Here is a 26843-nt window from a genome sequence, read left to right as displayed (position 1 = left end):
TGTAACCACCTTCCCCAAACCCAGCCCCGCCCCAACGCTAAAAAGTCCTCCCTGAAAACATCTGTACACTTCATAATAACCATTACTTCATATAAACAGTGTTCAACTAGCTTTCATTCAGTGCGGACGAACAAAAAAACAACACTTTTCTGGATGTTACCTTGCTCTTGAAGCGTGAACATAAGCTAAATTAGACGGATTAAATTTTCAAGTTACAAGGATAAACTATTATGAAAGTGTAAAGATTGAATCACATTAACTACGTCACTCGTACAAATACCGATCTACCTGTGTTTGCTGTGAAATTGTGCAAAAAAGATTGGATTTGTTTGTTTTGCTTATTAATGGTTTAGCTGACGTTGAGTCAGGAACTGTGTGTGAACTGGCTGTGTGTGAATAGACTAGTACATAACGCTATACTAAATTTTGCCTTGCGGGCGAAATCAAAATGAAATGCAAATGCCGATATTATCAAAACTGGTTGCGATTTTTTCGCCGACGATTTGGTGAGCGAAGCGAAGAAAACGATTTGGTCTGTGGCGAATTATGCTACTCGACCAACCGAAAGACTGAAAGTTGCTGATACATTTGCAGAGATTTTGAAAGTTTTAGACTACTGTGATAAGAATTCAGTGGAACTGCCGAAGTTTGTTATAGACAAACTGGACGAAGTCCCCCAGAGGTGCCATTTGGGGGGGTCAGGGGTGGGCAAATGCCCACCCCAGATTTTCCAGGGGGGGCCAAGCTTCCACCACAAGGGGCCCTTTTCCGACCATAATTATCCATTATGTCCAACATAATCCTTTCTGTTCAAATGATTTGAACTAACTGTACGCCTATTAGCCAAAGGGCGTAATTACCTGACGACCCTTGGGATAATTAGGCTATTTGCTATTAATCATTGTAAACTTTGAAATTAGGTTAGATTCACAATAAAAGTCTCAATTTCTGTCAAATGCCTCATGCCCACCCCAACATTTGGCCCAAATGGCACCTCTGAAGTCCCCACAATTCCTGGTGAGGCCAGCGCTACGTTAACCCGCAAGGTAAATGATTTATGTCTAGAATTTAAGAGCTTTGTGTCTACAGCTAAAGTACAGAGCCTCTGCTGCCCTTCGGCGAGTAGTGTCCCAGGCCCCGCCAATCCTGTAACAATCAATCCCCAGCCATCCTATGCTGTTGTTCATAAAATGTCAAAGTCTCTTGATAACCCCGTTGCTCGCAAGCAGTTTTTGGATAGCATCCGCCCCAACTCAGCCGAAATAAGTGAGCTAAAAAAGGTGAGACAGGACGGGAAATTGTTCATCAAGTCCAAATCTTCTGCTGAAAAGATAGTTGAGAGAATGAAAGCTAGTAAGCCTGAGGTCTCTGCCATGCTCAAAGAGAAAATGTTTATTGCTGTATTGAAACAGGTTCCACCTAGTATGACCCATACTGATAATAACCCAGATCGCCAGATATAACTCTAATATTGTTACTCATCCTTGGGCAATTATTCTGAGGCAATAGGTTTTGTTTTTTGTAGTTAGATATCCATTTGTTCTTTATTTTTCTTGTGTTTGTGTATTCTTTTGTAGTTTGTTTTTTGCTTTTTATCTTATACTCCATCTGTTTCCTTTGATGGGAAATAAATATATACATACATATACATACATACATATGTAAACCATGATCAAAGTTTGTTTCTCGCAGCCCCTCTCCCGGGGACTGTGGGGGATTAAGTCGTCCCCAAGGACATAATTGTTAGGTTTTCGACTCAGCTGAATAGAATGGCTATCTCATAATTTTTATCCGGTGACTTTGAGGAAAACGTGTGCGTTGGAGGGGGCCTAGGTGCCCTCCAATTTTTCGCTAACTTAGAAATGGCACTAGAACTTTTAATTTCCTTAGAATGAGCCTTCTCGCAACATTCTGGTACCACTGGGTCGATACGATCATCCCTGAAAAAAAACAACAAAAAAACAAACATAATCACGCATCCGTAATCTGACTTCTGGCATAAAAAAACAGAATTCCACATTTTTGTATATAGGAGCTTGAAGCTTCTACAATAGGGTTTTCTAATACACTGTATCCGATAGTGTGACTTTTGTTAAGAGTCTATGACTTTTAGAGGGTTTTTCTCCTATTTTCTAAAATAAAGCAAATTTTCTCAGGTTCTTAACTTTTGATGGGTAAGACTAAACTTGATGAATCTTATATATTTAAAATCAGCATTAAAATGAAATTCTTTTGATGCATCTATTGTTATCAAAATTCCATTTTTAGAGTTTCAGTTACTATTGAGTCGGGTCGCTCCTTACTACAGCTTGTTAGCACGAACTGTTTGGTTCGGGCCGGGACAAAAATATTTTTCTTTAATCTTCACGAAAAATGTAGGAAAATTCGTCGACCTTCCCTGTCAATCATTGTACAGGGTGATTGAAATGTAATTTGACATCATCAGAAACAAAGATCTGCATGTGAAAACGATGACACTTTTTGTGATTACGCAATGACAGATGAATCAATGACGGGTAAACGGATTACACCTTGCACTGATCGATAAAAACTAGTGATAAACTATTATGAGCAAAAAACAAAATAAAAACAGTGAAACTTTTTATGATGACAGATAAAAAAACGAAGTCGATTAGCGATATGACAGTAAAACGATGACGAATTAAAACAATTGAACTTGGCCAATCAGAAGCTGCATTGTTGCGTCATCTAAGTGAACAGCCATCTGCCTTCAATGTGTTAATTTTATTTTAGATTTTTCTTTCTCTCTGGCCCCTTTGTAAGGAAGGGTGGTCTTAAAAACCTGGGAGGGTTTCATTAAATTGGAAGTTAAAAGCTCTAAACTTATTTTAAGTTTAAAATGTGATTGTAAAATGGTTGTTCTAGGGATTTTTTTGGAGGTTGGGGATTTAAAAAGGGATTCTTTTCGGGAGGGTTACACAAAAATCTCAAAAAACGTATAAAAAATTTGTTAATTCCAATTTTGTTACGTTTTTACGTGTCAGACATGCATTTCGAGGGGTGGAGGGCTCAAAACCCCCTAACCCCCCACCCCTGGATAGGCCTTGGATTGTAGTCTATTCGTATATTTTGTCATTTTTTGGTGATTCTCCTCTCTCCTTTTTATTCCATTTTCTAATGAAAATTTGAAAAAGCGAATGTTTTCATAATAGTCGAAAGGTCCAATAGACTTTGTTAGTTGAACTTGCCTGCTCGGAGTTACTGCTTTAGGGTCACCTAAGTAAAGAGTTCGTGTACCCGCAATGTGTTGTCTTGATGTTTTTTCTCTGGCCACTTTTATTGAACTGATGGCCCTAAGAACTTGGGCGGGGCTCATTAACCTGGAAATACAAAGTTCTAATGCCCATCTTAAGCGTAAAAAGTATTTCGAGGTAGCGTCTATGTTTCTTTTACTCTTATTTTGTCCTTTCCCACCTCCTTAATACTCTAAAGACATTTAGAGTAAATTTTGTAATAGTAATTTTGTTCAGAATAGTTAAAAGTTCAATAAATAAACCTCTTGGGGTACATTAGTCCCCAGAGCCCTTGAGGCAAAGGTCCCAATAATGCAAATTGCTCGTATTTTATAATCTATTAGGTTTGAAGCCACTTAGACTAGGAATAAATGAGGGCGAAGAGATAATTTTAGGTAACTAAAAAATCGATCCTATATCAGGGAAGTATTATTAGTAAATGCGGTACATGATCTGAAAATTCAAAATGCAGAATAGTAAAGTCACAGGGTGTTTTTTACAGTTGGAAAAAATTGGAAGAAAGGGCAAGTAATATTTGAACTAACATTAAAATATTGACCGCCACAAAAATGGCTGATGTTAACTATGGCTCCAAAATGTGGGCGCTTCGAAAGAACTTGCTCTAAAAGTTTTTTAGAAGAAGTATCCGAGAACAGTTTTAGGTAGGCTACTGACTTAACTCACCAGACATTGAACAATATGTCTGAAAAACATTTGGTTCAATTCTTCTTTCTTGGGCTATAATGAAAGAATAGTTGAAATGGCTGGGTGACACCTTACAGATGAAGGATTATTATTGTCTAAGACTACGCTATTTTGCCACCCTTCTTGGGTTAAAGTGAAAAGCAATTCAAGTCAAATTGTGTGGAATTAGGTAATGTGACAGGGATTTAAAGAAAGTTAGAACATCATGGAATGAGGAAAGAGTAAAACTTCAAGTGGATTGAGGCGGAGGATCGGCCTGTACCGTCGTGTTGACCTCAGGCAACATAGTACTGCAATAAGATGTTGTTACTAACAATAATTACAGTAGTAACTGTTTATACACATCAAGGTAATATCCAGGTGGGGGGGTAGGCATTTGAACCCCCTCGAAATGTTTGTCTAATTTGTAAAAGACGTAATAAAAATGAATATTAACAAATTTTTTATGCGTTGTTTAAATTGTTTTTTATCCCCCCCCCCCCAATAAAAGAAACACGTTTTCTACCCCCCTCCCTGGAAAAACATCTTGGATACGTCCCTGATACACATGTTTTACCATGAAAAAAGTGGCTTGTTTGATCTCGGCTATGCGATGGGTTCAAAACTTTCAAGGATTGTTCTGTGGTTCAAAAAGGATCATATATTCTGTTTTGGTGAATGGACTAGTGAACCAGGAAACTAATGAAATATTTTTTGGTCCCTGACTACTTTGGTTTTTACAGTCAGAACTCCTTGAGCGATGAGAAACCTAATGTAAAAATTTTTTTGGGATATATCCCCTCCCATAGAAAATGGGGTCTAAGAGGGTGACAAATTTTCTTGATATGTTCGAAACTCATAACGGTAAGTCCTTTGACTAAGTCGATGCAAATAAATATAAAGATACCCTAAAATATTTTAGTCTCCTATTATCCATTGGTCCACAAAAGACCAAGGATCTTTTCTCAAGCAGCTGCATAGTCCTCAGCTGCATAGCTGCATCAGTTGCATAGCTGCCTAGTCCTCAGCTGCATATCTGCATAGTCCTCAGCTGCATAGCTGCATCAGCTGCATAGCTGCATAGTCCTCAGTTGCATAGCTGCATATCTGCGTTGTCCTCAGCTGCATAGCTCAAATATCGAGCAGGCTTGATCTGTACACGATAATCCTTAATCACAGAAAATGAGGAATAGTTCCTGTTAGGCGACACTCAGACGAACGACGTAAGTGACGTAACTAGTATTTATACGGTCTTTAAATCGAAAGTTACAATTTCTCAACTTCTGACGTAAGAAAGCTTACGATGAACTAATAGAGAAGCAGTTTTTAGGCAAAACTTTCAAAATTTGAACACGGTCTGTTCACCAGAAATAAAGGCAGCTTTAACTGAACCTATGCATGGAACTAGCTCTATATGAGCCCTCATATCCTTTGTATAAAGGATAAAATTGTGAATAAAGACATGTGGAGTAGCATAGCTGTTGGCTTAGATGCTTCTTTTCCATAGGGTCTAGTTCTATGCTCTCCGTTTAGTCAATGTTTTTTGAAAAAGCAAATGTTTTTTGAAAACGGGGCAGTACTGACTTGGACTACTTCGAAAAGGAAAGCTAAGCATTTTAAATTCCTTAAACTCTTTTTTTTCAGGTCGACCAAGCTCTTGTAAATCCCTGTCGCAGTGTTCTCCCTGGTATTTGGATATATTAAGAGGACCTTCAATATCATGTCCTGGGGATGGTGCTTTTAGTATGTGCTGTCCAAGTATATTCTCTAACAGAGGTAAGTTAGTCATTTACAGCGGTAAGTTAGTACACAGAGGTAGGCTTTATCAAATCGATTGACCTTTTTTTTAAGTTTTATATGTTAATGTCACAATGGTTGATCAACTCTTAACTTTTGTAAAGATCAGTGCAGTTTATTAAAGATGAAAACACTGGCTAAAGCAAAACATCAACAATGACAAAGCAATCGAAGATAATTCTTTCAGGTTAGGAGAAAACACTGAAAACACTTAAAACACTGGCTAAAGCAGAACAACAACAATGACAAAGCACTCGAAAATAAGTTCTTTCAGTAGCCAATTCGCTTAAATCTGTAAAAAAAAATGATCAAACTTGTCACTAACAACGATAAATTCTTGGTCCCCCAAGTCAAATTTTAAAATTTACTCCCGTCCAACAATACCTCAAGGTTTCGTCCTATGGTGGCGCAGTGGATTTGACCTTAGCTTGGTAATACGGGACCCAGAGATCGAATCACGCTGCAGGAATGCACTGCAGGGCCGACGCAGGGACCTTAGTAGTCAAGAAGTGTCGTTAATTCTTAAATAAATAATAAAATACCTCAAGGTTTCAGTTATGTCCCTTAAGCCATTAATTTATACCCTTAGCCGCACTTGATATAATGTAGATATGCCCTTTGTAAAGGTCAGTGCAGCTAATCAGCGACGAAAACACTGGCTAAAGTAAAACATCAACAATGACAAAGCAGTCGAAGACATGTTCTTTCAGGTTAGGAGAAAACACTAAAAACTAAAGCTAAGCATTAACAATGGCAAAACAATCGAAGATAAGTTCTTTCAGTGGTCAATCCGCGTAATACTGTAAAAAATATAAATAAATAAAAAAGATCAAACTTATGATTAATAATGATAAATTCTCGAAAATTTTTGATAATACCATTAGCAAATTATCTTCACAATCAACGATTTATCTTCTTTACAGATTTTTGTTAATTTGTAATTTTGTTTGTTTATTGTATTTGCTTTCTTTAAACAAGCCACAATTGTTTATTTATTCATTTTTTTAATTTATAAATTATTTAAAAGGGGCTAAATTTTTTTTGGAAATTTGCATCCTGATATTTTCTGGCCTGCAAAAACAATTTATATAGGTTACGAGTTCGTTTAGAGCTTTAATTTTGGAAAGAAAAGTTCATATGAGTTACGTTATATTTACGAGCTCATTTCAAGATAAAACATTATATTTACCCAGGATTTAATCTTATCGTTCTTAGTATTTATGACACATAAAAAATTACATAAGGAATATAGTTAAATATAAAATACCAAAGGTAAAGAATCTATTAACAAAAGGTGTTTTGAAAAAAATTTTACGGGTGAAAATGAACAACCTATACCATCAAATGTAACAAGACTAATGGCATATAAAAAATGTTTGAAGTAATAGTAAACGAAAATGAAAAGCAAACAAATATGTGATTAGAATACGTACGAAAACAACAACTCTAATGAGTCAAAAATGAAATTCAAGAGCAAATAAATATACGGTTAAAAGTTAAGGAGTACCAAGAACTATAGCGTGTCAAAAACAACCTGAAGAAAAAAACGCGTTTACAAAACTTACAACACCAAAGATCAGAACGAACCAAAAATGAAAACAAAGAGCAAAGAAATATGTGGTTAGAAGATTTGTGACTGCGAGAATAAAGAAACGTCTGGTTGGAAGATAAACAGCAACAAGAATTACAAGTGACAGCAAGAATGCACAGCAAGTGACAGGAAGAAACGTGTCAAAAACGAAAGTGAAAAATAGAGAATCGTGCGGTTAGCAGACCCTCCAAAGCAAGTATCGGAACTTTTCAAAAATGGAAGTGATAAACAAAGAATTGTGTTGTTAGAAGAGAAGTGACAGCAAGTATCAGAAAGAGTCAAAAATGAAAGTGAAGAAGAAAGAAACATTACTTTAGAAAAACAACAGCATCACAATCTTTGAAGCCAACAAACTGTGGCGTAAAACACACTACAAACCTACAAAGATGCCGTAAACTACGAAAGTATCAGTTACAAGTCATTTGGACCCTTCAACGTTGCATGTATTCAGTGTGGAGTTCTCCATTTTATTGAGAAAAGAATAGCCAACAAAAGATTGTATTGTCACACCCACAATTTCCAAATGAATTGATTTGGCTCTTTATGGGACATCACTTGCTTTCTAAAGAGTTTCAAAAACAAATTACGAAACTGGAACTCACATCTTACGTTAGTTTATCAAGCAGTTCGTGGTAATATACTGTAAGTAAGGAGCGACATGGCTCAATAGTAACCGAAACTCTAAAAAAAGAAATTTTTATAGTAATAGATATATTGAAACAATCGGTTTATTATGCTGCTTCCAAATATATAAGTTTGAGTAAGTTTAGGGATCCCTATCGCACGCCTGAGAAAATTTGCCTGATTTTTGAAAATAGGAGAAACACCCTATAAAATCATAGAATCTTATCAATATCTTACCATCAGATTCATCATATCAGAGAACCCTACTGTAAAGTTTTAAAGCTTCTGTCTGCTAAAATGTAGATTTTTTGTCAGACGAAAGATCACAGATGCGTGTTTATTTGTTTGTTTCCCAGGGGTGATCGCATCGACCCAGTGGTACTATACTTTCGGGATCAAACGAAAGTTAAAAGTTCTAGTGTCCTTTTTGAGGGACCAAAAAGATTGGAGGGCAAATAGGCCCCCTCCAACCCCCATTTGTTCACAAGGCCGTCCGAGATTGAGATTGCTCATTTATTCAGCATAATAGAAATACCCTAAAACTATATCTTTGAAGATAAAACGACCCCCCTCCCCCAAGCCCCTGGGGAAAGGTCTTTAAGTTGTAAAATTTGCATACATAGAGTATTTTTGTAATTCGTAAGTATGCATACATTTTTAGATGGGGGTAGAGCGTACAGATTTCTGCTGGAGCGATTTTTCATGGGGAGGGAAGTTTCCGAAGGCTAAAATGTCTTAAGGTATATTTTTCACTAGGAAAATTAGGCAGAATTCATTTTTATATGACCTGCTCAATTTACACGTGAAGATGATAAGGGTAATTGTCCAGGGTAAATTTCTACCGGGATTGAATTCTCTAGAGAATATTTCCGTGGGGAGGGGGATTTATCCGTGGCAGTAGGGGCAGATTTCCTGGAATTATTTAAAAAACGATAAGAAATTAATTAAAAGACTTAAAGCCGAACATGCCAGAAATGGCAAAACAAAGAAATGAATATAATGGATGATAAAAGGGTCTATGGCCAGTAAAGAAAACGAAGAAAACAAAAAATGAAACGAACATTTCACCCATTTTGCCAAATTTGGTTCTTCGACCCTGATAAAACTGATGAAGAATGCCCCACACATCCTTTGAATTATGGAGTCTCTCATAACCTAATTGATGTCTTAAAAGAAATATTGCAAGACATAAACAACTGTGCCAAACGTTGTATAAAAATGCAAAAGGGGTGTATGATAGAAATCAACCAGTTGCTTCACTGGGACAACAACCTCGGTTAGAAGACAAGCAACAATGAGAATCGATACATGTTTTTTTGTCTTATAGATTTAGTCAATGACCTCTAAGTCTTTCAGATAAGTAAAATGGGATTATTCTGAAATGTCTTTTAATAATAAATCTAGGCAATTAATAAAACAGAGAGAGAAAAAAATTCTTGCGTTTGTAGATATCTACAAAGACAATCTAATTGCAGCAGAAAAAAACAACCTCAATGATTTCTAAATTTATCTTTGAATATAAAAGCACATAAAAGAAGAAATCGATCATAAAAGAGGAGAACTGATGAACTTACCCTTCAAAATATAAAAACGGATCCTCACCTTACTAGAAACAATTATGCATGGGTGAGACTGGGGTGGGATGGAATTTCCCTTGTGAATTTTCAAGCACAATTGCTAAAGATCCAGCAAATTTTTTTATTGAAGTTTATATGAGCACTGTCTTCAATCCATTAACACTTTTGTTATTTAAAAGTAAGCATTGTTTTAATTTTCAAGGTTAGTTAATGTCAAAGATATATGGTAAATTTCTTTAACACACTGATCCAGGGAAACTGGTGTCTAATATTCTTTTAAACAGAAAAATCTGTTTTTATTGTTCTTTTTTTCGTAAACACCAATTATTACTCAGGATCAAAATCAACATATTTTGCAATCTTTAGTACCAGAGTTATCTGTAGAACCGATTTTTTTTTGTCCAGAAACTATAAAACAAAAATCTTCAAAGCCAGATTCTTGCTCTAAATAGTATATTTAATTTTTTTTTATAATTCTCAAAGCCATTTTGCTCCTGATTGGCTTATTTTTCAGCCGTTTCTGCAAGAACACAGAAGCCATCTGCATTCTCGGAAGATGGTAGGGTTCTGCTGGCAAAAATGAGTGAACACGGAAAGAAAATCGTTGTGAGTATTCCTCTAACACAAAATATTTTTTACCATTTCTATCATATAAATTGCCACGTACGGAACAGGAGGGGGTCCCCAGGTCTAAATTTTTCTTAAATTCAAAGAGTTGACATTTCACCCTACAGTAGCTGGTATGTTCTGTAGAATTCACATCTGATTGCGCAGTTACATGCCCCTCCTACCTACATTTCTAGCTTTAAATCTCCCCCTTATATCAATTTTCCTATATGATTGTGGCAAAGCCGCAAAAGAAATTTTGTAGAACCCTGTAGTTCTAAGTAACACTGGCATGCCTCTTCCTGCAGCAAAGCAGGGGTGAACTCCTCTTACATTAAAGCTCTTCAAGACATCAATACGTATCAATGTTTGACTAATGTTTGTGCTTTGACCAGGACTGGTGGCTTTTGCACCCCTCAATTGTCTGATCCTGATTTTAGCCATATACTCCATCCAACATTTTTGTTGATGCTGCTAAGGACACCCACTCACTTCTTGTTTCGCTGTGCACTTTCATAATGGTATCCTTTATTTATTCGGATGTTATAATATGCGGTAACACAGAAAATAATTCTAACAAATAGTTAGGACGGTTTTTTTTAACGCATAAATATTCCACGGTAAGCAAAATCGTTTCTAGCAGGGCAACCAGTGCAGCTTCTCCGGATACTGTGGCTGGTTGGGGTGCCACGGCTGGGGAGTTACCCACTTTGTTCATTATTTTCACTATGGATTCTGATATTTGAGTAGGGAGAGGGAACTGTAATTAATTTCGCCTCAGCAATGCTAAAAAATGGCTCTGATGGCAAGTCAAATCATGTTTATGGATATTCTATAACTTAAAAGCTCTTGATCAGAATTGAAGCTGATGTAGCATGATTTGGTCCTCTTAATGGTCATCTTACGAAGGTAAGCTGTAATTCTTGATACAAACTATTCAGTTGCAGAATACATAGAAAGCTCATAGATAGATAGTACAGAAAGCTCAGGTAAATGAGACTTCATCGAGACATAGAAAGTTTATTAAGTAGATTTTAAAATATCAGCATTGAATCCATCTCAGACATATTCGGTCGCATGTTCAGCTAAGCTCAAGGATCCCCTACAACATAAAACCTTTTATGTTCTATAATTTAGCATTCATCTATTTATTTTTTAAGACATTATAAAGCCTTGGAATATCAGTTTTTAGTTACGAAGCATACCTATACAATAATTTATATATACAATAATTTAGCAAAATATTTTATAAAATAATTTAATCATAAAATCATTAATTATTAATTAATTATTACTAATTTTATAACTTAGACAATAATTTTACAAAATAATTTAATCATGAAATTATCAATTATTAATGAATTATTAATCAATTATTACAATTAATTATTAATTATTAATAATTTAATAACTTTAACGATAAGTTTATACAATAATTTAATCCAACTGGCACCAATATATCTAACTATTAAGCTTTATCCATACACATTATTTGGTGCATTGTCTTATGTTTCAAGTGTTCCGTGACCTGAAGGGACATATTCAAGTTTTTAGTTAATCCTCTCTGACTTGGCATCCTCTATTATATTTAACAGACAAAACCTTTAACAATGGTTTATAAGTCATTAGTATATATAGCCTGTATTTCAAAATCCCTAATTTTGCAGACATTAGAACATCAAATGTTACACTCAGTCTACATATATTGCTTGGCAAACGGACTTTTTGGTGCTGATTATATACGTCTTAAAAATCTAATTTTTAGGTTTCAAGTTTGTTTTCTAATGTGTAGTATCTTATAATATGCGGTTGGAAACGAACACGGGAAGATTTACCTTTTGGTTGTGTCCATGTGTTACTTCAATGCCATGGAATGAAATACCACTGTGGATTAAGGCCTATTCAAGGGTACTAATTCAAGAAACTGAAGGAGATATGGAAGGGGGAAGTCAAAATGTATTTTTCACAAACTAGGGTGAGGGTAATTTTGTTGTTTTTAAGTTTTGTCAATAAGACTACCAAAAAGGTAAATTTTCAATGAAAATTCCACAAAAATATAATTTAAATTCTAAAATAGAAAAATTTAGGTGGAAAGGGGTCAATATTTTCCCTGCCCACTCTCAGTTGACAACCTGAACTCATGTTTTGACGATTAACTTATTCCACTTACTGTGTGTTTTGTTAATCCCGTTAGCATTGGAAGAATTTGAAAGAAATTACAAACAATATTTTTATTTATCGGGGATGTAGAAAGGTAAAAAAACGATCCTTCTAAATTCCTCCTTCCCCTGCTTATTTAACTTTTAAATATGACGATTTCTTGAACGCACATAAACTAATTTTCTTAGTTCCCAGAATAAACCCTCTTATTATTCCTAGCTACGTTGATTTACTTCAATGCACACAAATTTAAGCCTTCGCGGTCACTGCTATTCGCAGTGCTCAAGTTAGAGGATGCTCAACCAGTTTATGAAGGTTTTGAGATGGGAATAATTTAAGTCATTCACTAGAAACACTCATGAGGGGCAAAACATAATGACGATATTGTTTATAGAACTAGTTAAAATCAAGTATGAAATCAATCAAACTTGATAAGAACAGAAAAAACTCTTAGTTTAGTTCAAAAATAATTTATTAAACAAAATTACTACAAATCACACACTACATTTGACTGCAGGAAAGCCCAAACGGACCTGTAAAGGCAGTCAAAGTGATTTTTTACTTCAAATCAACTTCATCTGTACTACTTAAAAAAAACACTGAAAGAGAAAAAAAAAGAAAAAAAACATGCTTTCGTCTCACAACTTCCAATCACTGTAACAAACACTTTTTTTTTGTCTGTCAAGAAGTGTTTCTTCAGGCGTGCCTTGAATTGGGGTAGACTTAGCGCACTTTGAATCCCCCAGGAATCGAATTCCAAATGGTAGAACCCATATGCTTGATTGTAAAACCTGAACGTGTAGTAAAAAAACCTGAACGTGTAGTAAAACAAATAAAACGCGTCTGAATAAACAAATAAAACTAAACACAAAAATAGATTACAATAAATAATAAAGCCATATGAAAAATAAGAGATAAAGCAGCTGACCGCAAAAAAAGAGAATGGAATAGCTCCCGTATCAAAGCTTTTAAGGGTTAGAGTGTCCTTCAAACCTTAAAGAAAACTAAACAATATTGTAAACATTCAAAAGATGCCGTTTATAGAACGACCATCGGATGTCTCAGTAAATGAAAAAAGAAAACGAGGCGACATTGATCCTAATTTATTTATTTATTATATTTCTTGTATTTATTAATTTAGAACTAATTATTGTGATTCACTTCTAGGCGTCATCTGCAAGACTTTCAAGGTCACAGGCATCAAAAGGAAAGAAGACAAAGCAACAAACTGATTTCGCGAAAAGTACGGATTTAGCGCTTAGTGTAGTTGATGCTGCAAGAGCCCTCAAAGGTAAAGTCCCTTTTTAAGCTTTCCAAAAATTACTCATAACAATAAGAAACTCATTGAGTATAAAACAAGACCATCACTCCCAGAGAAATATCGCAAGTGCCATTTTGTGACCTATGTTAGTGAGTTCATGTCTCTTGGGAAATTCAGCTTAACTATCTCATTGATGCATTGTATGCTGAATGCACCTCTTATACGAAAAAACACTCAATTAGCTAAAGTATATGTTACCATATTATAGGCGCTAATTGATGCAGAATCTGCGGGGAATCTCTTCCTCTTACTAGTTATGATGTCAAATGTGCCTTTGACTCGTTAATATAACCTGCAATGCTTCTTAAGGCTGCCAAGTGAGGGCTAGCCCTGCAGTTATTCTCACACTTCGGGACTTGTATTCTCGACTGCGTATTCGACTAAAATTGCCACCCGATAAGAATATGCCTCCAGTTGCTCAAACAAAGCTTATTCCGGTTTTAAAAGGTGCACACCAAGGTGCAGTTTCTTCACTTCGTCTATTTAATAACCACGTCCTTGACGCTCAGAATCTTTGTCCCTCCTCATTATTTTTATCGTCAAGAAATCTGTCTCTAATTTGTTGTGCTGACAATGTTCTGAATCTTAGTCACACCCTGCAACGAGTCAGTGATGTTTTTTCTATATCTTCCAAGCAAAATACGTTAAGCTAATAGTCGAAATAGTCGTTTTTAACTGGAAGAGTGATCTAATAAATTCCGTCAAACTTGGGAATTCTGTGGTTCAACCTGTCGATCACCTTGTGTAGCTTGGACTCCCATTAGGCTCATCTATACGCACCACCTGGCACTTCCCTATTGAACATATATTCCACTACATTTTCGTCTCTTAGACGTCGATAATTTCCTGCAAGTTCAGATTCAAGCGGCATTTGCTATTTATCCTTTTTGATGCAATAGCTCTACCTCACATTCGGTATATTTCTCTCTTTTGGAAACTGTTAACTAATACTGATCGAATTAAATACGTTAACTCTTCTTCTATTTTGCAAAATATTTACTCCACCTTCCATCCTGGTAAAGCAACACAAAAATTATCCGTCTGTTTAAAATTGCTGACTGAATATAGCAGTAGCTAAAGTAATAGCTAAACTTTTTTTAATTGCTTATTTTGCATTTTGTGCTATTTTTTACTTATGTCGATGTTGTTTGTTTTCCTTTTTTTCTCTCTTTTTTTGCTCCGTTTTGCTCGAAACTTTGTATTTTTGTATGTTTTTTTTAGCTCCCTTTTGTATGTACTCTTATGTGCACCTTTAACTGTACATATAATGATCTTGTCCCTCTTGTCTCTTATTCCTGCTGTTTCGCTTTTCATTTTAGCGTCAAGACGTTTTATTAGTTAATCCTAATTAATGTTTTTTGCATAAAAAATACGTTTAGTACTTATGCTGTTGAGCATTGTTCTTTTAAACAAATATGATATTTCGTCAGTCGGGTATCAAAAGGACGTATCCCTAAAATTGTACATTTTCAGAGGACAGAAAAAAAACCTCAATTTTTTTTTTTATCTCACCTCCGTTTACCGTAAAACAAAAAACGGATTGATATGTATTGTTTTCACATATCGATCCTTTTTTGTTTTACAGTTATCGGAAGGGAAATAGAAAAAAATATATAAGGTTTTTTCTTTGCTCTTCTGAAAATTTACAATTATGGAGATACATCCTTTTGATACACGACTGATGATTTATCTTATAAATTACTCGTGTAGCTAAATTGGATGCAATAGCTCATTCTTATATATAAAATATTGCAGATTCCTGCAGTCTTGTTTTTCAGTTTTAGCGTCAAGACGTTTTGTTATTTGATCCTAATTATTTTTTTTTTGATAAGATATAGTTTATTACTTTTGCTATTGAGCATAATTGTAAGTTTTCAGAAGAGCAGAAAAAAACCTTTCCCTACGATAACCGTAACACAAAAACAAATTGATATGTGTTGTTTTTACGTACTGGTTCTTTTTTGTTTTATTATTATAGAAGGGGAAGTAGAAAAGTTTTGGGGTTTTTTCTTTGCTCTTTTAAAGTTTACAATTATAGACATTCGTCCTTTTGATACCCGACTGATGATTAATCCCATAAATTACTCGTGTAATTGAATTGGATGCAATACCTCATTCTTAAATATAAGATATTGTTGATAAACAAACTTAAAAAAAGAAATTAGAACTCTTAAGCTTTAAATATTCTCATAGGTTAATGATTTTCGATATCTCATTCTCATTGTTTAAAATTTTAGCGAAAAATGGCTTGAATCCAGTACAAGCAGGCATCGGTTTGCAGCGATTTGATGTACGAGAAACAGTTCTGCGAAATGCCTGTCCTGCTCAACCATTCTGCTCCTTTTCTAGCAAATATAGAACTATGGATGGTTCTTGTAACAATAGGCTTCAACCAAATTGGGGTAAAGCAGGAACACCAGTGGAAAGGATTTTGCCACCTTCTTACGCAGATGGTAAGCTTATTTTTAATCTCATTGCAGTTTAATGGCGTTCCTACCTGGCAAGAAATCAGGAGTCCAGGCCATAGAAATCTCATAAATAATGTGAAAATTGTTCATATTTATGTATGGACTTGTGTATTTATGTGCAAATTTCATAGAAACTTCATTATCTTTCAAAATGAATAATTTCTCTGATAGGAATTACTATGTATTTGAATGCTTGGCAGCTCTTGCAATACAAAATAGTGATCTCATGACGAAATTTCTGGGCAAAAAAGTGTGTACAATACACGTTAAAGACTTCTCCATGGAGTATTTATTAGCATCATAAACGGATTGTATTTTTTTTAAGTTATTTTTTTTTGCTGAGTGCCAACTTTTTTAATGTCACTACAAAGATAGGAAAAAAGGAAAGGTTCTATTTTTTGCCATATAAGGACTAACAAAGTATATGAGGAGGATCTAGTGATACCATTTCTCTGCCTTAACAGCAATCAAAGTAAATGCAGTAGCAGAATCATCTAAAGCCCCAAACAAAACTATTGCAATGTAGATGACAGTGCTTTTAAACCAGTCTGAAAATGCTTCTAGCATTTCTCAGATTTTGGTGAATTATAAGGATTTTCATTCAATTTGTCGTTTTTTGGGTTTCGTACAAGATCCCCCAGCTGTGCAAATCAATACTTCCAAAGTTCCCTTCCTTTAGATCTAAAAACTAAAATTGATTAATGGGACAACTGAATATAATAGAATAGAATCGGTTTTATTTGCACAATCTCTCGTAGTCATAAAACTAAATGGCGCTTGTGCTTACAAAAAAAAGGATTAAATCAAACAACAAAAAAATCAGAAGACAAATAGGATAAAATCAACAATTGTTATACTTTGATACAAAGAAAGGGATGAATGAGTTGGAAAAACGATTTGTGCGTGAAGGAGGTGCTGCTAATCTGTCAATTTTCTTCAACCTAGTATTTCGATGTTTCACTAAAACTGGTGGTAGTATCGATCTGTATTTATCACTTCTGAGAAGATATTGGCCAAATTCAAGGATCAAACTGAGACGACACTCTTGAAGAGAGGGAATTTGTAAAGTGGATAAGGCTAATTGATATTCGGTAAAAGCATCGCACAATATCACTTTGGCTGCTCTTCTTTGTATTGACTCAAGCTGGTCACTTAGGTAAATAGTGTTATTGACTTGTGAGCCCCATACGGGACATGCATACCCTAAAATTGGTCGGATGTAAGTGAGATAAGTGAGATCGACATGAAGGCTGAAAGAGCAGTCGATGCTAAACTTGACACCAAGCACTACTGCCGAAGATTCACTAGGATAAGGACATGAAGGCTGAAAGAGCAGTCGATGCTAAACTTGACACCAAGCACTACTGCCGAAGATTCACTAGGATAAGGAGGAGGAGGGCACACAAAGTCTTTCTTCAGAGGATTTTATTTTCCTATATGAAAAATAATCTTAAGCAAATTTTAAATGTCCTTTTCTTGCAAGTAATCTCTCAAATGCGTCAGACAAAAACAATTTACCGAACAACGTAGCATAAAGATATTATTAATGTTGTAGCCTGTTACTAAGGAAGAAGTCAATGACCTAGGAGAAGCAGTAAGGCTTAGTTGCTTTGACCGTACATTGTACCTTGATATTAGGAACATAATAAAAGAAGCTGATATCGTTACTTCAGTCAGTTCAGTTCAGTTCAGTTCATTCGGGTTTATTAAAAACAAATTATAACAGTCATAACGTACATAATATCTCATCTCTATGCAAAAACTGCATGCTGAGTCCCTTATCACCTCAAAAAAAAATACGCACTCAATAATGGCTAAAATCACTTTTATATTTAGATTCTTTATTCAATTTAAACTAATTCAAAACAAGATAATTTTTGTTTATCTTTTTGAAAGAACCAAGGGAGTTCCTACATCACAGTTCAAGCGGTAGGGTATTGTAAGCCTTAGTAGATGTAGATGTAAGTCATCTACGTTCAGAACAGTCGGTCGAAAGCTATCAGATAGCTTAAAATCTTCTTCATGAGCATACTTTGACTCTAGAAATAATTAAGCACGCTGAAAACCACAACCAGTGACCGACTGTTCTATTCTAAGCGTCCCCTTTTATTAAAAAAAAATACCAAAAGGGCAGAGACATAACCAACTACGAACGGATCCTACTGCAAGAGCTATTATGATTTCTTAAGCCCATTGAAGAAGTTAAAATTAGAGTTCAGTCTCATAAAGATATAACATCATCCACACTCATTGATGAATCATGTATCCGATGAGCTTACTTGAATCAGAACTAGATGCTTACCCACGCAACAGGTTCGTCCATAATCTAGCCAATCCACTTCCAGCCGCCAGGGTTGACAAGCAGAACTAGTACTATGAACTTCAACATTAGGACAACACTATACCCATGTTTTTGGCTTGGACACTACAATGTTCTTGAAATAGAAAAAAAGCCATATTTTATACAAGTTACTTTTGAATCATTGAAGGTAAAACCAGAGATAAGTTTTTAGGTGGCACATATTTACACCCCCCCCCTGAATACATTCCTGCAGAAAATGCCCTTGGAAAATATCCTCCGTCACAGAAAATACCCCCCAGAAATCCCCCGTGGAAAATATCCCCTCCGAGGAAAATACCTCCCCGGGACGTGCCTCCCTTCTGAATATACCACCCCCACGCAGCTGGATGGTCTCCAATCATTTTGGACTTTGAAAAAAGAACTAGAGCTCTCAATTTCTTATCTAATGAGCACACTCTGAAGTTTCTACCACCATGATGTGGAGGCGAAGATGAGAAAAAGGTAATCTTCCTTCTGAAAGGAATAAATTCTGCCCATTTTAGAGTTTAATGTTACTCTTTACTTTCATAATAACTACGTAGACCAGAAATATTCTCATAAATCATAACGAAGTAGATATCAATTTCACATTTCTGATTTGTTTTTTAAAGTTTCTTTTGTACCATTCCCCCTAAATGATAATACCCCCCTCCCAAATAAACATTCTTATGACGGTCCTGAGCGATTATGCATCAATTTCTACCTTAACATTCCCTTGTCTCTTCCTTAGAACTAATTCTGTATTTATCTAATGGTTCGACGAGAGCTGAGATATTTGGCATTAAAATTCACATTTTTGAGGTATCTTCCTCCCTCCCTAGCTGCAAAACAATTAGTAAACCCTATTGCAGAACCTTAATTCCCTTTATAAGTTTTGTATTTTGTTCATTACTTACAGATAGTATTTGTTATTGGGAAACATACAGATATTTTTGCGGGGGGGGGGGGGGGGGCAGGAGGGGGGCATTGCCTGGGGGAATTTTCAGCGTGGAGAAAACCTTTGGGAATAATTTCCTTTCAGTGGGGATCAAATTGTCTGGCAAGAATTTTTTAAGTGTCCTCAACGTTGTGAGTGCATTTTTGACACGTTTACTAGATTTTTTATTAAAATTTTTACTACCTTGCTGTTGAATTGAAATTTGTCATAATCAAACTGAAATTACTTGAAAAAAAAAATGGAAGCCAATAGTTGAATTGTATTTACCCAAAAATCACAAGTTTAATTGCTGAACAAAAAAATTATAAGAAACCTGTCAATTGTGCGCTCCTGCATACAGGACATAGAAAATATTAATCCTTCAACTTTGGCTGATGTTTAGATTCGATTTTCTCTTCTTCTTCCGCCGCTTATAGTCTCTTTATAGTTTAGAGATGTACCAAATTAGGGGGGCTCTTTCGTTTTACTAATTCCTGAGTTTTAATTCTCTTGAAATGGTTGACAACTCCCAGTGGTTCCGATTCAGGGAAGGGGAAGGTTTGGGTGGTATAGCTTCTTGTCCCCCTACCACATTTTAAAATATTATTTTTAGTCTTTCTATTTTTGGCTACCTTTTATGGTGTTTTCAAATATAAAATCCAGAAAAATAAACCCCTTCCCTAGATTCAGAGCATATATTCTGCCCCCTCCCCCACGTATACGTTCATGAATTAGTGCCACTATTACCTCCTCTAAAATTTATAGTTTTGTAGAAGTTTTCTTGGGTGAGGAAATTTTGGCAGCTGTTAGCAATTCTCTGGATTGGTTTCTAAAATAATTTCTTTTCTTTTTGTCTAGAATCATCCTCCTTTGACGGCTGAAAAATATAGGTAGAATAATTGCGGCCAGAGTATCTAATAGACTGGTTCAAGATGCCATTTCTGTTCTTCCAGCCCTATGAGTTTGCAGAAACATTTTGTAAAGACATTTTTTTTTCGTGTAGGAATTGCCATTAATGACTAATAACAAAACAAAAAGTTAAAAAAAAATCATAATTTAAAGAGGAAAACTTAAAAAAGTCTGATTTAAAAAAATAGTTTTGTTTTTGTCCTAGTAGAAGTTATATAAGGGATCGCATTGAACTAGTGTTTCATTTAAAACATAATCATAGTTCTGCTCGAATTTTTCAAGTTACGAACCCAATTTTGCTCCAGTGTCGTCACAATAGTTCCTCAAGAGGTTTATAGGCTGACTTATCGTGGGCTGCTGAAACTAATTCTTAGTATAGGCTATACTTTTTTTTCTTTTAAAATGGTGTTTTTGGAAGTGAAATTTTCTTCTTTCTTCAAAAATTATTTTAAGTAATGTGTTATAGTGTGTTTAGTTTTTTGTTTAATGTTGGCTGCACAGTACGTACACCATATTTGTAAGTTATTTTCTATTCTTTTTCAATAAATATTTTCTCTTTCCCTACATAGCTTTAATATAGATGTAAAAAATTTAAATGTAAAGCAACGCTTTAGTAGACCTAAAAGTAAACCCAAACTCTAAAATTTGAGATCAACAACGACTTTATTGCTGATCATGGCTGTGACAATGGCTGCAACCTAGTAAAGAGTAAACTGCAATCTATAGCTGCTGACATAATGTGTTTTCGGTTAAACTGTTTAGTGAAAAGTATTTTTTCCTTAACATTCTTTGAAAATAGTAATTCTTATTGTGATTAAACTAAAAACTAAATTATAAATACGAAAGTAAATTTTTGAATATTCGGAAAAAGAAATTAAAACCTTTAAGAAAAAGACTATTGAAATTACCATTACCAAAAACTTTCGGTTAAACTGTTTAGTGAAAAGTATTTTTTCCTTAACATTCTTTGAAAATAATAATTCTTATTGTGATTAAACTAAAAACTAAATTTTAAATACGAAAGTAAATTTTTGAATATTCGGAAAAAGAAATTAAAACCTTTAAGAAAAAGATTATTGAAATTACCATTACCAAAAACTTTTGGTTAAACTGTTTAGTGAAAAGTATTTTTTTCTTAACATTCTTTGAAAATAACAATTTTTATTGTGATTCAACTAAAAATTAAATTATAAACACGAATGTAAATTTTTGAATATTCCAAAAAAGAAATTAAAGCCTTTAAGAAAAAGAGTATTGAAATTACCATTGCCAAAAACTCTTCAATGGATGAACATAGTTTTCCACCTTGAAACATTAAGGTAAATAAAATTTTGGTTGGGATGGCACTAATATGTACCTTATCAATCTTTTCCCAGGGATGATTGTATTGAATCTGGGGTTTTACTTTATCAGAAGATGGCTTTTTATATCGGATGAAGATATCTACCTATCTTTTTTTTAAATTTATGAGCTATTTCAAATAAATGCAATTTTTTTACTTCAAGGTATATGGACTCCAAAGAGAGCTAAAAGTGGAGCAGAGCTTCCAAATGTGAGAGCAATTCGTAGCAGAGTACTTTTCGATGAAGATCACCCTTGGAATGATGCAACACATATGTCAATGCAGTGGGGACAATTCTTAGATCATGATTTATCACATGTTCCCATGTTCAGATCAGCAAATGACTCAGTCATTCAATGTTGCTCATCCAAAAATGAGCTACTTTCACCGAAGAAGAAGCATAGACATTGTTTTGAAGTTGAAATACCAGCAAATGATAAGTTTTTCAAGTCAATGGGTGTGCGGTGTTTAAATATGATTCGCTCAGTGATTGCACCGAGGGCTGATTGTCGCTTTGGATATGCGGACCAGGTATTTTATATTTGTATCAAAATTTTACATTTAAAATTGGCCCTAATTATTTCTACCTTGTTGCTAAATAAAGCCAAATAATTATGAAGAATTGAAGTTAGTAATTACAGCACGTAGTTAAATTTTATTTATTTTGCAATTCATATTTAGTTGTAGAAATATATGATTCTGAGTAAGGCAGTAGCATGATCTTAATCAACCCAAAAATGTTTTTGGTTTAGCAATAATGAAAGAACTAATAGGTTCTTAATTTAAAGAAAATATTAATACCAAATCAGTTTCATAAAACAAAAAACTGCCAAAAAAGCTCTGACCAAAATTTGAGCAAGCATAACTAAGATCTAAACTTGTATGTGATTAGAAAATCAACACACAGACACATGTACTACTACCTCAATATAGCATTCCCTAATAAAATCTCGGAATTTTTCGATTTCTTATTGCGTGAGTAAAACCAAAGTCCATAAATTTTTGGAATAAAATCCAAAAAATTCATTTTTGGTTCCGGTAATTCAAAATACGTTATTGCGACTGCTGCGGGCACCTCTTACAATTGAGAAATCAAATTGTTCAGGAGACGACAAAAGCTAATTTGATGGTGTACTTTCTTAGATAAAAATAGCAAATATTTCCACATTTTCGAAAAAATCGATTATACGAGGTATGCAAGCAGCAGCCGCGCTATGAGATATTTTGCCAGACTTGGATTTAAAGCCAACTCCCCCCAAATTAATAAGTCGTAACGATCAGTACAATCCGTATTTTATATCATATTTTGTCCAGAAAATATTCGAATGGCTCTATTTTTTTAATTAGAGGGAGGGGGGTCAAACATATTATATCATCTTTTTCTACTCCCATAAATGAATGGAATGCGAAAGCTTTGCCAAAATAAATGGTCCTAAAAAATAAAAAATAAATAAAACAAGCTTTTCAGTTCTTTGCTCTTTTCTAAATACTGTTTAATTAGCCGGATAATGCTAGGGATAGCGTTTTGGCTAGAAACTGGACAAAGCTAGATAAGTTTCGTTGTTCATCTAAATTCTATAATAAACGTGCCGCCAATTTTGGGGCAGATAAACCCCCACCAATAAATGGTTTCAGCAGCTAACATATGCTTTTTGAAAATTACCATCTTAGTGCCACGCTGCCCTACCTACTGTTCCTCCTCATTTAAATTTTGTGTTTTCAGATTGCTATTTGCAGTACTATTGCTTTATAGTTTTTGCTTTGTAGTATTGTACTATTTGCTTTGTAGTTTTTTGCTTTGTAGTATTGTACTATTTGCTTTGTATTTTTTTGCTTTGTAGTATTGAACTATTTGCTTTGTAGTTTTTTGCTTTGTAGTATTGTACTATTTGCTTTGTAGTTTTTTGCTTTGTAGTATTGTACTATTTGCTTTGTAGTTTTTCATAATCCTTTAATTTTAAAATGTTATCGTTTTCCAAGTGTATAGCGTCTAATTACATGCTTGTTTTATGTCTAAGAGTCGTAACTTCCTCAAATTCGGGGCTGTATCCAGCTTAGGAAGGGGTGCTTACAAAAGAATTTTTTTTGGGGGGACACTGAAAAACCTGAAAAAATGAATAAAAAATTTGGTTATATCCATTTTTGTTACAAATATTTCGAGTCAAAGAAACGAATCAGACAAATATTTGGGTGAAAGGGGGGAGGGTCAAATCATATACCCCCCCTGGATACGGCTTTGCTCAAACCTATTATTTATTCCCAATGTGGTTGATTATTTTCTATTCCTTAGGAGATTTAAGTTTTACTGCTAGTTTTTGAGATTTTAGTTTTAGTTTATCAGGCACTCTACATTTCACCCATAGAAACACAGTTCATATAGCTTGGGGCTGGATACAAGTCTGTTGAGTGTTCTTTGAGGGAATAGACCGATGGGTTTGACGGTATAACCTTTTTGTGAGATAATTCCCACAGACATGCAATGCCAAAACAATTTTCCCGAACTCTTTAAGGTCAATGAATTTACTTGCAAGTGATCAGACAAAACTCCTAGACCACATGTTTATCTGCCATAAACATGTTTATTCTATGAAAAGAAAGCTCTGATATGTAGCTGACTCTATAAAATTGTAGAAGAGAGTCAATGAAGTTACATCAAATGTTTTTTAATGTAACAACAGGATTTTAAGTAGTCTGTAGCCTACTCTGTTGCCTCTGGTGCCGTGTCAATAAATTCTAAGAGCTCAGTGATCGCAATGAGAAGCCTCACTCAGTGATTGGTATTGCTTGAGGACTGCACATAGCAATGATCAAGATGGTTAATTGATCAATTGAACGGAAAGACTAACCCATTTGGACTTCGTAAATAAAGTAGTTGTTTTTGAGCAGGCACATGATACAAAGCAAGTGTCTGTAGATAAAATTCAAATGGTCTTTTAAATATAGTGATGTATCTTTAAGCACTTTAAAGGGTAGGTGTTTACGATTAATAGACTTGGATCAACAAGTTTTCATGTAAACATGAATAAATCTCAAGTATTCATCCATGTTTTACAAAAAAATTATTACTAATCAAGAAATAATACACAAGGTTAAATAAGGACACTCAAAAACTACTTAAACTAGTATCTAAATACTCGATATCCCTACATTGCCTAACTATTGGTAATATCTTTTACGTACCCTAAAAACTACTATTACTAATAACTCAATGCAGCACCAATCAACTGAGGTCAACACAGCCACCTCCGCCACAAATCTATTCAAAACCTCCCTCTTTACACCCTCCCAGGAAGTTTCTATTTCCCTTAAATCTTTCCTCATGACATCTTCCCAACCCAATAGGGGACGAATTGCTTTTGTTTAGACCTAGATGTTTGTCTGACAAGGACGATCTTAAGTAATCGGTCATCCTTCATCCACAAAACCTGTCCTAGCTATCTCACCCTTCTCTCATAATAGCCTTAGAAAGCGGGTTTATTCCACGTTATATTACTACGCTATAATTTCCTCAAGTAGGACCACTCCTAAAGGTCCCCCAACCCTAAAAGTGTCGTATATTAATTCGTAAACTAAGAAATCCACCTCAAGAAATGTAACTCGAATTATTCCTTTGAAGTGATAAAACAAGTTTTTTTGTTTTTTTTTAGTGAGGAAAAAATCCAGCCTATAAAGTTAACCTTTCTTTCATGTCAATATTCTGGAAAAAAAAGTCTACCTAGATTCTACCATTTTGTGGATACAGGTTTTCACGGTTTAAAAGGTTAAACAAGTAAAAACTCTTCGAACTCACTTAATTTGCTTATCACTTCGGAATTTAGGTTCATGGTTTTGATGAGTTTTAAGTTCGAAGAGTCTAGGTTTTTGATTTTTAAGCTTATAATTTTGCTAGACTTTTTGCTAGACAGCAAACTTTACAAGATTACGGAGAAATATTTACAAATCTAAAGTCCTTAACGTGTCCGGTGTTAATTTAGAAATGAGCAACATACTTAATTGGGCAAAAATGTTCAATTTATCAGATCAAACAAATTTGAAATCCAGTTCCTCAAGATTTACCTTTTTTGTCTTTCGAATATCATATTCTGTAGGATATGTTTTCTCATGGTTTTCTCCTAAGTCTTGTAATAATTGTATTTTCATTTTTGCCAGTTTTCTTCTGATTTAGTTTCTCAGCTATTATCATTTTTGCGTCTTGTTCTTTTCCTTCCTCATTTGTGCTCCTTTCTCTTTACTATAGATGTTATCGTTGTTTTGTATCTTTTGAATATTATTAAGACTGATCTCTCATATGTTTTTTTATTTCTTTTCGATTTCTTTCTTTTTCCCCTTTTTATTCACTCAGTAACCACACTGGGTCTAAGTTTTACGTCCTAATTTCATCCTAAAACATATAGACGTGTTGAGTTAATAAGAGAAGTGAAATAAGTTAAATTTTACGTGTAAGAATAAAACTAATAGACAAAAAATAACTCTTAAAAATTATTTAATTTTAGATGAATATAATTTCTCACTTCATTGATGCATCTCATATTTATGGCAATGATGATGAAACTGCCCACAAATTACGTGAATTGAAGCGAGGCCGAATGAGTGTCCAAAAGGTCAATGGAAAGGATTTTCCACCTGAAGATCCCTCTGCTACCAACTGTATCCGTGACCCTGGTTCTAAGGGATGCTTCATAAGTGGAGATGATAGAATGAACCAAGTTCCAGGACTAACTGCACTTCATATCCTGTTTTTAAGGGAACATAATCGACTGGCAGGCCAATTAGAAAAGCTAAATCCTCACTGGAGTGATGAGAAAATTTTTCAAGAAACTAGACGAATAATGGGTGCTCTAATGCAAAGAATCACTTACAATGAATACCTTCCAGTTGTTCTTGGTAATATATTTTCTCTTGGAAGATAGTCAAATTATTTGCGGATTCGCAAAAGCTATTTAAAAAAAATTACTGGACTTGTTCCCAAAAATCGTCAGCGGTGAAACTCAAGCTTGTAGCTAAAATTTATTTATTTTTGTAACTAAAATTCTAAAATAATCCCCCAAACAAAAGAAAGAAGAAGGAAAAAAGATCCATGACCTTGCTTCTGGCAAAAAATGCAAAATTTCACATTTTAGTGTATAGGAGTCTGAAACCTCAACAGTAGGGTATGCTGATTCTGAAAGTATTGCTTTAATAAAAATTAATTAATGTTTGGGGGTGTTTCTTCTCTTTATAAAATTAGGCAAAATTCCTCAGGCTCGTAACTTT

General features: G+C 34.6%; 2 protein-coding genes across 6 annotated transcripts in view; one reads left to right on the top strand and one right to left on the bottom strand.

Moving 5' to 3' along the window:
* Positions 1-26843, bottom strand: part of LOC136040891 (uncharacterized) — a 319761-nt gene that overhangs the window by 26179 nt on the left and 266739 nt on the right. The gene's annotated exons all lie outside the window — the stretch shown is intronic.
* Positions 1-26843, top strand: part of LOC136040564 (chorion peroxidase-like) — a 57904-nt gene that overhangs the window by 4330 nt on the left and 26731 nt on the right. The window contains exons 1-7 of one of the 4 annotated variants that reach the window (XM_065724791.1): positions 119-238; positions 5583-5714; positions 10042-10133; positions 13461-13584; positions 15852-16067; positions 21754-22121; positions 26084-26474. In XM_065724791.1, the coding sequence (XP_065580863.1) occupies positions 5684-5714; positions 10042-10133; positions 13461-13584; positions 15852-16067; positions 21754-22121; positions 26084-26474 (1222 nt within the window). In that variant the 5' untranslated portion in view covers positions 119-238; positions 5583-5683. Of the gene's footprint in view, positions 1-118; positions 239-920; positions 1047-1152; positions 1281-5582; positions 5715-10041; positions 10134-13460; positions 13585-15851; positions 16068-21753; positions 22122-26083; positions 26475-26843 lie in introns of those variants that run through there. The other 3 variants (XM_065724790.1, XM_065724792.1, XM_065724789.1) reach the window with 3 other exon arrangements.

This window comes from Artemia franciscana, chromosome 21 (genome assembly GCF_032884065.1).
Source record: "Artemia franciscana chromosome 21, ASM3288406v1, whole genome shotgun sequence".
NCBI lineage: Eukaryota > Metazoa > Arthropoda > Branchiopoda > Anostraca > Artemiidae > Artemia > Artemia franciscana.
This window is presented reverse-complemented; position numbering and strand designations above follow the sequence as displayed.